At 37.3% G+C, this 13,922-nt stretch overlaps 1 protein-coding gene across 4 annotated transcripts in view; it reads right to left on the bottom strand.

Annotated features, from left to right (window-relative positions):
• The window catches only part of Prp40 (pre-mRNA processing factor 40), a 54,486-nt gene that overhangs the window by 17,005 nt on the left and 23,559 nt on the right, over positions 1 to 13,922 (bottom strand). For all 4 annotated transcript variants that reach the window (XM_089255687.1, XM_089255668.1, XM_089255677.1 and 1 more), the window contains 4 exons: positions 8,477 to 8,614; positions 6,468 to 6,559; positions 6,265 to 6,373; positions 1,409 to 1,559 (listed from right to left, as the gene is read on the bottom strand). In XM_089255687.1, coding sequence (XP_089111813.1) covers positions 1,409 to 1,559; positions 6,265 to 6,373; positions 6,468 to 6,559; positions 8,477 to 8,614 — 490 coding nt within the window. The remainder of the gene's footprint in view (positions 1 to 1,408; positions 1,560 to 6,264; positions 6,374 to 6,467; positions 6,560 to 8,476; positions 8,615 to 13,922) is intronic.

A 13,922-nucleotide genomic window follows, 5' to 3' on the forward strand; every position in this document is an offset into this window, starting at 1 on the left:
ATAGATCCTTTAAGTGACCAACAGCACATTTATAAATCACTCAAGCGACTTGATACATATTTATAGATCCCTTAAGTGATGTGTAGCGCAGTTCCAGAGCACCTAAGTGGCCCATGGTGCAGTTCCATATCACTCAAGTTACTCGTGGCATAGTTCTAGATCAGTCCAGTGGTACACAACACATTTTCACATGATTCAAGTGACCTGCGGCACAGTTCCAGAGCACTTGTGTGATCCACGACACATTTACAGATCACTTAAGTGTCTTGTGACTCGTCTTCAAATCCGTGAAGCGGCCCACACTCTCTGAAAGGTTGAGCACTAAGATGATGATGTCTCATTGGTACATAAAGCTATCAGAGCTACACCCAGTGTACATTTATAGCTGCAACAAAAAAGATTACTTAAATGTGTTCTTTCAGATCAGTGATGGATAGATATAGTTTTGAAAAAGAGAAAACATCTTTCAAATACATTTGAAGTTTCACTTTAAACCTAGTGGTTAGCATAGAGATCGCATCTGTAACAATTTTTTGTGAATATGCATTTCATTTCATATACCATGCAGACGTATAATCCTGTTTAAATGCATATACGTCTTTAATAATTCTAAGTAATTTATAGTAACCATAGTATATGTAGCCATATTAATGGTGCTTGAAATGAAGGACTCCCACCATATTTAAAAATCTGGAAATTAATGTTAGAGTGATTCTCCTCATATCATACCTAGCAGAGTCAAATACCTGATATATTTTTCAAGCAGCATGCAGGAAAGGGACACATGAAGGAGGCAGCTTAGGTGACTGCACCAGCCCCTGTGATACCACATGGAGCCCTAAATGCTGGGAAATATAGAGACAATATTCTGGAATACTACTATTTGGCGGCAGCCCCCATATATCCCACTTGATGAAATAGTATCCCCAAAAAGAAACTGCTACTATTAAACCACACATGCATTGTGTTAATATTTTTTTTGAACAACTTCCAACTAATTAGTGCATGCCAAGAAGTATTTGCAAAAATATATTTGTGTGTTTCTACGTATTCATGATGTTTGAGGTGTGCATGTGATGTGTTTGAAAAAATGCTGCCATTTATCTTAAAAGAGGATGCCAAATACGTAAGTGAAGGATGCCTGATTTTTTTAGCTTTCTCAGTATAGTGTTGCTGGACAGAATGCTCTCTGTGGAGAGACTTTTATAAAGATATAGACACATTTAGACATTCAATTTTGATATATGTATTTCAGACATTACATTTGTGTTGTCAGTGCAAAATGTAAACACTTTGTTTCACACAAAATGTAAAACACAAAGAATTTGCATGTGCTATTGCTACTCAAACAATGTTGTGAAATTTTAATACAATAAATAAAAAAAATAAAAAAAGTCAAATTATTCACTTAAGAGTTCTGTATCTTCAGCAAAAGTAGGATTGTCTAACAACAACTGTTGAGCCTCTTGCCAGGTTGTTCTGAACGTAATGCTTGTCATAGAGTCCAAAACACTACTCAAAACTTTCATATTTTTCTTCCGCAATGCCTTTGCTTCTTCCTGTCCAAAAAAATTTTTTTATACATAAATTTACAGACTTGCAAATTGACGACAAACTCATAGAGAAAATGTGTGAAATTAAAGTGCAAAATACATAGTTAAAATATTTAAATAGGTATGGCCTCTATTTCCATAAATACAATTTTTTAAATTAAAATATAAGCATTATTAAAAATTGATTTATTTTTCCACTTTAAAAAATAGTATAGAGATGTGATGTCACTCTCCACTATTCATTCTAGAAAGCTACTATACTACTCAACCATTTATGCATATCGCAAACATTCCTCTGTGGATTTTCTAACCATATCAGAATGTGTTGTACGTGTATGGTCGTACCATATTTATGTTGTCTGAATTATGTGTGTTCCATGTTCTAGCGCTGCTATCTCTCTTCACTTTCCAAAGTGAAAGATCCCTAAGTTTTCATTTTATGTATAAGTATTGTGTTGAAAGTCTACCTGCTCTCTCTGCAGAGACAATTTTCAAATGGGAGATCTGCTCGCATCCGCTCTTCAAAGTTGGAAAATCACAAGAAACCAACTTCAGCCGACAGTCATTATGCCATAGCTGCCAACTTTTGAAAATGAAAATTCGGGAGATTTTCGCGCAAACCCGTATTTTATGCTGAAACCACTCCCTAATAAATATAATAGGGATTTTTCCAAATAAAATAGGGATTTTCCAAACATAAAAGTTAAAGCGTAGGGAATAAAATCCCTACTCAAAAACTGAAGTCAAATTAAAACAGGGATTTTACACACATGGAAGTTAAACCCTTGGGAATAAAATTCCTACGCAAAAAACAAGTGAAATTGGAGGCCAAAACTTCAATGATGTAAAAATAAATATTGTGTTCAATCAGAAACGCTGTGAACAAACATTCTGCGCGAATGACCCCAAAATCATCGGAAGATGAAGGAAAACACCGTCAATTTTTGAAGAACACTAAGACACTTGCTTGATTTTTTTTTTTTTCATTTCACGAGTGATGATGGCAGTCTTTCCATGACCGATGTTTATGTCCGTAACACAACTTGTACAAAAATGAAAAGTCGGCCCTCTTCTGGAACGTTTGATGAAAGGAAATTCATCGGAATAAGTGTCTTTAAAATTGATTAAATATGTTTTTGCTTATCAGTATTCATGCTTTGTTATATCGCACGCACGTAACTTCATGCGCGTCACTATAATCTTCAATTATTATCCAGGACTATTGGCTGCTAAGCAATTTCCCTGCACAATAAGACAAACAACTTTCTTGTTACCATCAGAGGGTTTGTAAAACTTCCTTAAAAAGGGAATTCCCCCATTTACGACGTGTGACGTCATTTCGAAAGGGGAAAAAAAGAGGCTTCATGTCCCACAAGAAATTCCTCAGGGATTGTTTTCATAAGCGGGGATTTTTTTTAATGAAGTAGGGAATTTTTAGGGACAATTAGGGATTTTTGTGATTTTTGTAAAAATTCGGGAGATTTAAAAACTTTTCGGGAGGTCGATCGATGGAGCTAAAATTCGGGAGATTCCCGAAAAATTCGGGAGACTTGGCAGCTATGTTATGCTGCTAGCAGGGTTTGAACCTGGATCCTCATGAGATATAGGAAACTGGATATAATGTAGAGATGATTTTTGGAAGGGAAAATTCCATGCCTCTACAAGATATCAAACCACCAACCCTTTCCAATCCAGGTAGGCATGTTAACCAATATGTTACAGAAGCAGTGGTAATTTCTTTCCTCGAGCATATACAGTGGATCCCGCTTATAACATTTTCAGGGGTGGGAAGTGACTAAGTCCACTTTGGAGCAGCAAGATTCAGGATTTGGAGCAGCAAATTTCAGGATTCGGAGCAGTTTTGGAGCAGCAAAATATGGGATTCGGAGCAGTTTTGGAGCAGCAAAATATGGGATTCGGAGCAGTTTTGGAGCAGCAAATTCAGGATTTGGAGCAGCAAAATATGGGATTCGGAGCAGATATTTATAAATTAGAACAGTGAAATTAACGAGAATATTTTCGTTGACCCTCAACCCTTTTCAAAATAAAACTGCACTGTCTTTTGATATCAAACATTTTTTCGTCAGCTTGATCTTTGTTTTTGGTGTTTTAGGCTTTTGACACCTTGTTTGAAAGAGCGGCTGTCGTAAAATTTTTTGCACCCGTCTATTTAAGATGATTTTTGCTTACTGAGGGCACTATTTGCTGCCTTAAACAGCAGCACTTCGAATGAGCTAAAACATTTTTATAAGTTTTCAATTTTTTTATACTTGGAAAGATTTTGTTGCAAATTGAATTTCGGAAGAATCAACACGATGTTTGGCGATTCAGCACTCATTATCTGGCGAGATTGGCTATCCGACACTCGTTATTTGGCGAAATGGTGGCCGCTGTGGTGGTCGAGTGGTTATAGTGACGGACTCGCGATGCGAGGATCCGGGTTCGAACCCCACAGTGGTGGTCGGCTGAAGTTGGTTTTCTGTGGTTCCCAACTTCAAGGCGCAAATGCGAGCCGATCTCCCCGTTAAAAAGTCTCGCCACAGAGAGCAACAGTCCTACAACGGTAAATCATTCAACCATAACACTTCACTCATAGTTAGTAATACTGGGGGCAGATGACAGCACTACACATAACAAGCATTACACAGAAACAAACTTTACGTCAGGTTGCACTACACGTACACGCACATTCCCGCATGCACCGATTCGTTGGGGGGTTCCGCGGGGGGGGGGGGTGCATGTGTGGTGTAGCAGTAGTAGGTAGGGGCTCGGGGATCCATGATGTTCTTAAGTCAGCCACCTCGTTGGGCAATTTGCCTGTTGTGGCGTTGTATTTGTATTTGTATTTGAAATTGGCGATCCGACACTCGTTATTTGGCGAAATTGGCGATTTAACGCTTGACACTCGTTATTTGGTGATATTGACAATTTAACGCTTGTAATTCGCCAAAGTTTCTAAACTAACATTCGTAATTCGGCGGCCATGCGCTTTTTACTCCCGGAATGAAATTTTTTTTCACGAAACATTGGGATTTAACACAATGACGATCGACTACAGTAATTTCTGCTGCTTCCAGTAGCGACTTTTTTTTTTAAACGGAAACACTCGCATTTGCACTTTGACACTGAAAGACATTGCAAACCATCTTCAGTTTGACGATCACAGACAAAATCTGGGTTTCACGATGGAAAGCCTGATGAGGGGCCGATAATTTAAGGCAATAGTTTAGGCATAGTGGAATAAAACACGCTCTTCTCGGAAAGAATCGTTTCATAGCAAGCTGGAGCAAAAATTTTTTTTCGTCCTTTCCGAAATTCCGGGCATACTGAAGCAAAATTCGCTATTTGGCGCAGAAAAATACGAAAATACGCTATTGGAGCAGGATGGCGCAAGATATTAGTTTTGGCGCAGTGCGGCGCAATTGGCGCAGAGTTCCCACCCCTGCATTTTTCAAAAAACCATCATGCAAAAACATTATAAGCAGGAAAACGCTTTAAACGGGAAATCTTAATGAGAATTACTTAGAGTTGAGAACACAAAAATAAGTCATAATAAGTGGGAAAATGTTATAAGAGAAATCAACCATATACGCAGAATGGGACCGAAGAGTGCCATATCTCTATACATGTTGCCATCTTGTAATGAATGTTGTTTACATGCCATTAGATCCATCATGTTAGACTGTACATTGCACACAGTCCTGTCAGCATATATTACCCCAAGGAAGGCAATCACCACTGCTTCAAAAGCATTTTGGAAAGTGCACTTGCCCAGATTGCAAAAGGACAGTGATTTGATTCCTCATAGAGTCAATTTTTCTTCCAAATTGTCAGCTATACATTGTATCCAGTTTCCCATATCTCATTCAAAAGATAATATTGGGTTTCTACAAATAAGGCAATGGAATGGCATGAGATTTTTACTGGTTGTAGAAGAAAGCAAGCATTGAGGTCTATGTAAATATTTTATATCATGTCATACAATGTCACAAGCGGGTAATGTAACTGTAGCATTTATTTCATTCAATGAGCATTAAAAATAAAATACGACAGACATTGAATCAATCATGAAACTGTGGACAGCACTTGTCAATAGGCATAGACTCCTATTTTTTTAGAATAATGCCTGTGACTACATGCACCAGTGTAAACCATTCAGCACGTCAACGATTTTGGGAATGAAATACCTGCATATCCTACTAAACTTCCCCAACAGATTAAACCTTTTTACCCTGGCAATTGAGTCATTTTTTTGTCCAAGAAATGCTTTGCCAATGATGTGTCAATTTATCGGGCAGTGGAGGACTTAATTTTCAGAAACACTGATTTTTGCAACATGGTATAAATGACCTTGCCACACACTGGTACAATGCACTAGTGCAGCCGGATATTACCTTGATTGCATAGGCATTCTTTTTATTCTTTTCAAAAGTCCCAAAAATAGCCATTTCATTTACAGCAACCCAATGAAATGAATGTAAGGTCCACAAGTTCTAAAGCTATGTCTTAAAAACATGTTTCCCCATTGTTATTGTTAGAAATACAGTAGTTTAATGTTGACCATGTAGTTATAGCAAGGAAGTGAGCACAAATATGCTGCAGGTGAACAAAATGCTTTAAATGTCACGATGCAACTAAATATTTTAGTAAATGCTCTAATAACTCATATATGTTTCATAAACACTTCAATCATTCTTTAGTCTTGACCTACTTTTTCCCTTTTTGCAACGTAGAATACAACATCTTCATATAACTCCCTTCGCTCCTTATCAGGAACAGCTCTCCACACATCTATATCGCCGAATATTTCACATGCTTTTCTGAAATTCACAAAATTCATACATCAATTTGTTTTCCAAACTGTTTCTTTTTTATTGTGTTATGCCTTCTGGCCAATATATTTTTATTCCATACCTGTAACGTATTGATGAATGCATCTTCTCATTGGTTTGCAAGAACTGCTCTAACTCTTCTTTCGCTTTTTTCCCTCTCAAACGTTGTTCTTCCTTTAAAAGAGAGAAACAAAAATCAACATAGAACCAAAAATTAATAAATAACACCTCAATTTCAACAATCATCAACAAGCTTTCCAATCTTTATACATCATCAGAAATCAAAAATGCAAAACCTTGAACATGTGCTACATGTTTGAAATTTTTACCAGAGATAGTAAGCATGTAGATTAGGACATGAAACCATTTTTTTTAGGTTTTTCAATGGTTTTGTTTTTGTCACAAAATTTAAATTCATGTAGCTCCAAAAATATGCCAAGTAGGTCGTTGAAATCAATTGTTGCTTTGTTAATACTTCGACAGTACCTGTACTGAATTAGAAGAAAATTAAAGTTAGTCATACAACTGAGTTTCAATTTTTTTGGTCGATTTGTCATGGAATGAGCCCTCTGTAAAATATGAAATAAATCACATTTCCTTTTGATTTTGTGATCATTTTCTCATATACATGTGTAATATCTCAGGTAAAAATTAACATATTAGTGCAATACATTAAAGGTGTTGTATTTTGTTATAGGATATTAGTTTCAATAGGATATTTAGTCTTCACTCTTCATTCCAAAATGAAATGCTATTTAATTACTTGATTTAATTTTGGTTGAACAATGTATCTTTCCTAACATGCTACAATCATCACTATAATCACCACTTGACAAGCAGGTGATAATCTCTATGAATTTGAATGTTAGAAATATTTTTTTCCTTATTTTTATATCAATTATTTTCATATAACTTGCAAGGTAAAACAGTCATTTACATAAACTGGTGTAATTACAGTGAACTTTTTTTTTGCGGTCACCCTTCTTTTACAAACAAATTTTTTTGTCTCACTGGTGTCTGCAAAAAGGGATTTTTACTGTATCATAGACTCTCAGTAATCTGGCATTTTTAGGCTGGTTTTCTTTCAGCATAGAAGAGGAGAACAAGTCATTGCACATGTCTGTGCATAGAAGTTTATATTTAATTTTTTTTTTCAATACTTCCAGTAATCCAGCAATTTTGGTAATTCAGCACACCCTGGTCCGATATGTGCTAGATTAACAAAAGTCTACTATAATTGTATAGAAAAAAAAACCACACATCCGTTGTTTTGATGATTCCAACCATGTTGTTTATAAATACCGAACACCTTAGCTTATATGCCAAACATGCACACATTTCGAAAGAACAAAAACTTGCACGACACTGTTCCAAAAGTTGGAATACCAGTTGTGTGATTGAAAAGATTAATTGAAAGATAGGTCAAACGGAATATGCAGGGTGTACATTTGTATCAGGACAAAATCAATAAACACTAAATCAATAAATTTAGTGTTTTATACAAATACAACGCCACAACAGGCAAATTGCCCAACAAGGTGGCTGACTTAAGAACATCATGGATCCCCGAGCCCTACCTACTACTGCTACACCACACATACACCCCACCCACAACCCCTCCACCCCGCGGAACCCCCAACGAATCGGTACATGCGGGAATGTGCGTGTACGTGTAGTGAAACCTGACGTGAAGTTTTTGTTTCTCTGTAATGCTTGTTATGTGTAGTGCTGCCATCTGCTACCACTTTTTCTAACTATGAGTGAAGTGTTATGATTGAATGATTTATCGTTGTAGGACTGTTGCTCTCTGTGGCGAGACTTTTTAACGGGGAGATCGGCTCGCATTTGCGCCTTGAAATTGGGAACCACAGAAAACCAACTTCAGCCGACCACCACTGTGGGGTTCAAACCCGGATCCTCGCATCGTGAGTCCGTCACTATAACCACTCGACCACCATAGCGGAAAATTGTGGGTATAAAGGAATACACAAGGGATTAACAAATAAACAGGTTAGACAACCTTTGTATTTAAACATTACTTATTAAAATATTAATAATTAAAAGCTTTAAATTGAAATTTTTCACACTAACCTTTTCTTCTTTTGCTTTTGCAGCCTTATATGCATTAAAAGCTTGTTTTTTTTCATTCAGTTTTTTCAGAGTACCATAACGAGGATCATTCACAATGAGTTTCAAAGCCTGTTCCCAAGAAGCATTACTAGGAACACTCTAAACCATAAAATAACAAAAAAATTAAATACATACATTTATAAAAAAACAATTAGAAACATATTATATAACATCTTCAGGGCTCAGCACGGATCATGGCCTCAAAACTAGTGACAATAGTGACCAAAATATTTAAAAAAGTGACCAAATAGTGACCAAAATAATTTTAGAAAGAGACCAAATGGACAATGAATTTTGATTATTACCAAATTGAATGAATTGAAATTGAATTTAGTTTTCACTAAACTTTGTATTTCAATGGAGCTCATCGAAATTGTTTTTTTTACATATAGTAGTGTGAAATAAATCAAACTCGAATGCATTCTGCTAACCAGAAAAGTTTTGAATAACTTATCAAATTTATCAACAACTATGCGTGAGAGAGTAACATTACATCCTTTCTAAGTAACAGTAGTAATGCCTTCCCCCCCCCCCCATAGGGGCTGTTCAAGTATTACGTCATCATTGATGGGTTTCCGATTTGCTGACTTTTGAGGGGGGAGGTTGAATAACGCTTACGCCATCAACCACCCTTTATGAAAATATGAGTTAGGATTCGTGGGGGGGGGCAGATCTGATGACAAAATTTTGCTGACAAGGGGGGGGGTGGTCAAAAATGGCTAAAAATTTGCTTATGTAGTACTTGAATGGCCCCATATTGCTATCCACAACCCATCTTAAAATCAATTTAAGCAGGAAAAACTTCAAAACGGGAAAAAATTTTCACATTCAAAGAAGGAAAAAAAAATGAAATAACACAAAATTTGATGAGAGAATTTGTCCCATCTACATTCTAGTGGATTTTTCATTATGTTGTGCTATGAATGACAGTATACAAAATGTACAACAAAATGAACTTTTTTTTAACTAGTACAAATTGATTTACATAATTAGGTTTGTATAATATCTTCCAACAAATTTTAAGAAATTTACTTTAATGATTGATTTAAAAAAAAACGAAAATTACATTTTTAACAATATTATTTTAAATTATTAAATTAAAATATTACTTAAACTACTGAATTAAATAAATTATTTAAATTATTAAATTAACTAAATTATTTTATTTTATACAAAAATTGCCACGTTTTTAAGACAAATAAATTTAATTGGTCGAATGGTCGACGCGTTTCGGCTCTTCAATGGAGAGCCGTCATCAGGACTTCATGGTGAGAATTCACACGAATGAGTCGTGGAAGAGTGATGTTTACGTCTGGTCGTCCGAAGAGTTCGCCTTTGTATTTGCTGCGTCCGAGTGGTCTTTGGATGCGAATTGGGGAGCCATCTGTTGTAAAGTGTTGAAAGTTTTGTCACGACTGAGGTTAATAAAGCCTGTCCAAACTGACGAAATAGGTGGTGTGTTTCTTCCATCATTAACGAGGAAATTCTGGCATGTTCTGATGAAGTATCCCTCGAGAAAATTCAATTCAGAATTGTGTGTTGCTTTTTTAAAAACAAACGCTTTATCAAAATCAAAATAATGTGAATGTTGCCAACAGTGTTGGGCAATAGCCGAATTATCCGTCCGTCCCTTCTCAACATGCTTTCGGTGTTCGAGAACTCGAATATTTAGATTTCTTCTAGTTTGGCCAATATATCCATTTTCACAATTCTTGCATGGGATAAAGTAGATACCAGATTCTTTGGAGGGTGAGATAGGATCTTTCAGATGGGAAAAGGTGAGTATATTTGTTGGCTGGAATATTGTATGGAAGTCAAATTTCTTGAAGATTGTTGATTTTGATAAAGCGTTTGTTTTTAAAAAAGCAACACACAATTCTGAATTGAATTTTCTCGAGGGATACTTCATCAGAACATGCCAGAATTTCCTCGTTAATGATGGAAGAAACACACCACCTATTTCGTCAGCTTGGACAGGCTTTATTAACCTCAGTCGTGACAAAACTTTCAACACTTTACAACAGATGGCTCCCAATTCGCATCCAAAGATCACTCGGACGCAGCAAATACAAAGGCGAACTCTTCGGACGACCAGACGTAAACATCACTCTTCCACGACTCATTCGTGTGAATTCTCACCACGAAGTCCTGATGACGGCTCTCCATTGCAGAGCCGAAACGCGTCGACCATTCGACCAATTAAATTTATTTGTCTTAAAAACGTGGCCATTTTTGTATAAATTAAAACCAGGCAAGTTACTCATTTTTTGTGATAATATTTTAGCCCAACGTGTGCTTTCTTTTCATACTACGTCCGTTGATTCCCGGAACTTCGCCAATATGAACTCGATCAACCATTTTTGTGCCCTCCGTATCAAGAAACTCCGGATTCTTAACAAGATTGCATTCCTGAAACGTTGCAGAGATCACAAGGTAATGCCACAATTTTTACAAGTTTTTTCCAATCAGCCTGTTTCCGTTCGCATCAAACGCAACCTTTTCAATTGTCGACTTGCAATTTTGCGATCGATCATCCATGGTCACCGTCGCAATCTTGCTAAAATTGAATTGGATTTGTACAAACTGCATCTCTCTCTCGCACATTCTCGTGATGATTTCGCCCAGCTTGACGCAAGATCGTTCCACCGGGCACTTCACGTGTATCGCCAACATCAAGAAATTTTGGATAATAAGTTCACTCAGCTTCTTGCAAGAAGTTCTTCGAAAAAAAGTTCTCATAAATTTTCTGACTTCTCGAATGCTCCAAAAGTTGTCAATCTTTCGAGTGAAACATTGTCTGGTGCCCATTTGAAAGTACTTGAATACGGACTTAATTTCGCATCACCTAGGCCTAATTTTTGTCCTACAAAACTTCTTGCGCCCATCGAACGGTCGTTTCTCAACAGTAAACTTTCTCCCGATCAGAAAGAATCTCTTCGGCACTTGGTTTCCTCTTCAGTTTCGGCCAATCAAAAAACCATTTCTTCACCATTTGAGAAATCTGAGATCTCTGCCATTCGAGAACTTAAAAGAAACAACAATATTTTCATCACTCAAGCTGACAAAGGTGGCCAAATTGTTGTACTTGATAAATCCATGTATCAAGAGTCGGTTGAAAAATTAATTAGCGATGGACCATACACTTGTCTCAATACGGATCCAGCTCCTACCCTTCTAAAATTGGTTCAAAAGAAAATCAATCAGACTCCCATTCTACATTCTTCGACCAAGAAACGCATCTTTCCATCTGCCGCAAACTGCGGGAGACTTTATGCTCTTCCAAAAATACACAAACCTTCATTTTCAGTAAGACCTATAATTTCTTGCATTGGATCACCTACGCATGAACTTGCTAAATTTCTCATTGAACTTTTGTCCCCTCTCTGCAAAAAGCATCGTTTCACAGTAAAGAATTCCTCAGAATTTGTTTCCATCATCCGCAGCATTCAACCAGATAACACTACAATGATTTCCTTCGATATCAAATCCATGTTTTCTAACATTCCCAATAGCGGTGCAATTTCTTTCCTGAAACAACGTCTGCAAGAATTCCACTTCTCCTCGATTGAAATCGAAGAAATATGTCAACTCACCCAACTTTGTGTATCACACAATTATTTTTCAGTGTTTGGAAAGTTTTACCGCCAAACAGAAGGTCTTGCCATGGGCAACCCACTCTCGCCTATCCTCTGTGACATATATATGGATTTTTTCGAAACAAAACTTTTGGAAACCCACCACTTCAAACTTTGGATCAGGTATGTTGATGACACATTCACTTTAGTTGATGAGACTGATGTTAATGTCACTGAGTTATTCAATTTTATGAATTCTATTGACCCACATATTGAATTCACCTATGAAATGGAAAAAAATAATATGCTGCCTTTTCTCGACGTGCTCATTAAAAAGACAGACACTGAATTTCATACATCTGTGTACCGTAAGCCATTCGCTTCCATGCCACCTCATGCAAAATCCTTTCATCCTCCCAATCAGAAACTTTCGGCATTTTCTTCTTTTGTTCATCGAGCACTAAAACTTTGCAGTGATTCAGCCTCCCTCCAGAATGAACTCAATATCCTTCGTGACATCGCTTCTAATCGGGGTTTTTCACCTTTTATCATCGACAAGGTCCTCAGAAAAATGACCCAGACATGCACCACGAACCTGCTCCCAGCTGACTCAAAACAGTTTTCTAATACCGTTGTTCTTCCATTCGTTTCTTCAAGTTTCATGATCTCTTCTATCTTCAAGAAATTTGACTTCCATACAATATTCCAGCCAACAAATATACTCACCTTTTCCCATCTGAAAGATCCTATCTCACCCTCCAAAGAATCTGGTATCTACTTCATCCCATGCAAGAATTGTGAAAATGGATATATTGGCCAAACTAGAAGAAATCTAAATATTCGAGTTCTCGAACACCGAAAGCATGTTGAGAAGGGACGGACGGATAATTCGGCTATTGCCCAACACTGTTGGCAACATTCACATTATTTTGATTTTGATAAAGCGTTTGTTTTAAAAAAAGCAACACACAATTCTGAATTGAATTTTCTCGAGGGATACTTCATCAGAACATGCCAGAATTTCCTCGTTAATGATGGAAGAAACACACCACCTATTTCGTCAGCTTGGACAGGCTTTATTAACCTCAGTCGTGACAAAACTTTCAACACTTTACAACAGATGGCTCCCCAATTCGCATCCAAAGACCACTCGGACGCAGCAAATACAAAGGCGAACTCTTCGGACGACCAGACGTAAACATCACTCTTCCACGACTCATTCGTGTGAATTCTCACCATGAAGTCCTGATGACAGCTCTCCATTGAAGAGCCGAAACGCGTCGACCATTCGACCAATTAAATTTATTTGTCTTAAAAACGTGGCAATTTTTGTATAAACTAAAACCAGGCAAAGTTACTCATTTTTTGTGATAATAAATTATTTTAATTGTTAGGGGCCATTCAAGTATTACGTCATCATCGATGGAGGGGGGGGGGTTTCTGACTTGCTGACTTTTGATGACAAGGGGGGAGGGGGGGTTTCGATAATGCTTACGTCATCAACCACCCTTTATGAAAATATGAGTTAGGATTCAGAGGGGCAGAGCTGATGACGAAATTTTGCTGACAAGGGGGGGGGGAGGGAGGGGGTCAAAAATGGCTAAAAATTTCCTTACGTAATACTTGAACGGCCCCTTATACGTTGAGGGAGGGCAATCCATCCTCCCCCCAATGTCAATGGCAGAGCCTACTGATGTATACATTATGTATATCAATTGTCATCTGCCGCACCTCTAAGACCTTCAAGTCTATCTGCACCTATGGCTGGACTGGGAAGGGTGGGTGGGTCTACTCTTTTACAGGCGGAGGAGGCTCCAAAATAATACTGCCCT

The sequence above is a fragment of the Pholcus phalangioides genome, unplaced genomic scaffold (assembly GCF_987345545.1).
Source record: "Pholcus phalangioides strain wild (caught in Gottingen) unplaced genomic scaffold, Ppha-v1.0 ptg000004l_1, whole genome shotgun sequence".
Taxonomy (NCBI): Eukaryota; Metazoa; Arthropoda; class Arachnida; order Araneae; family Pholcidae; genus Pholcus; species Pholcus phalangioides.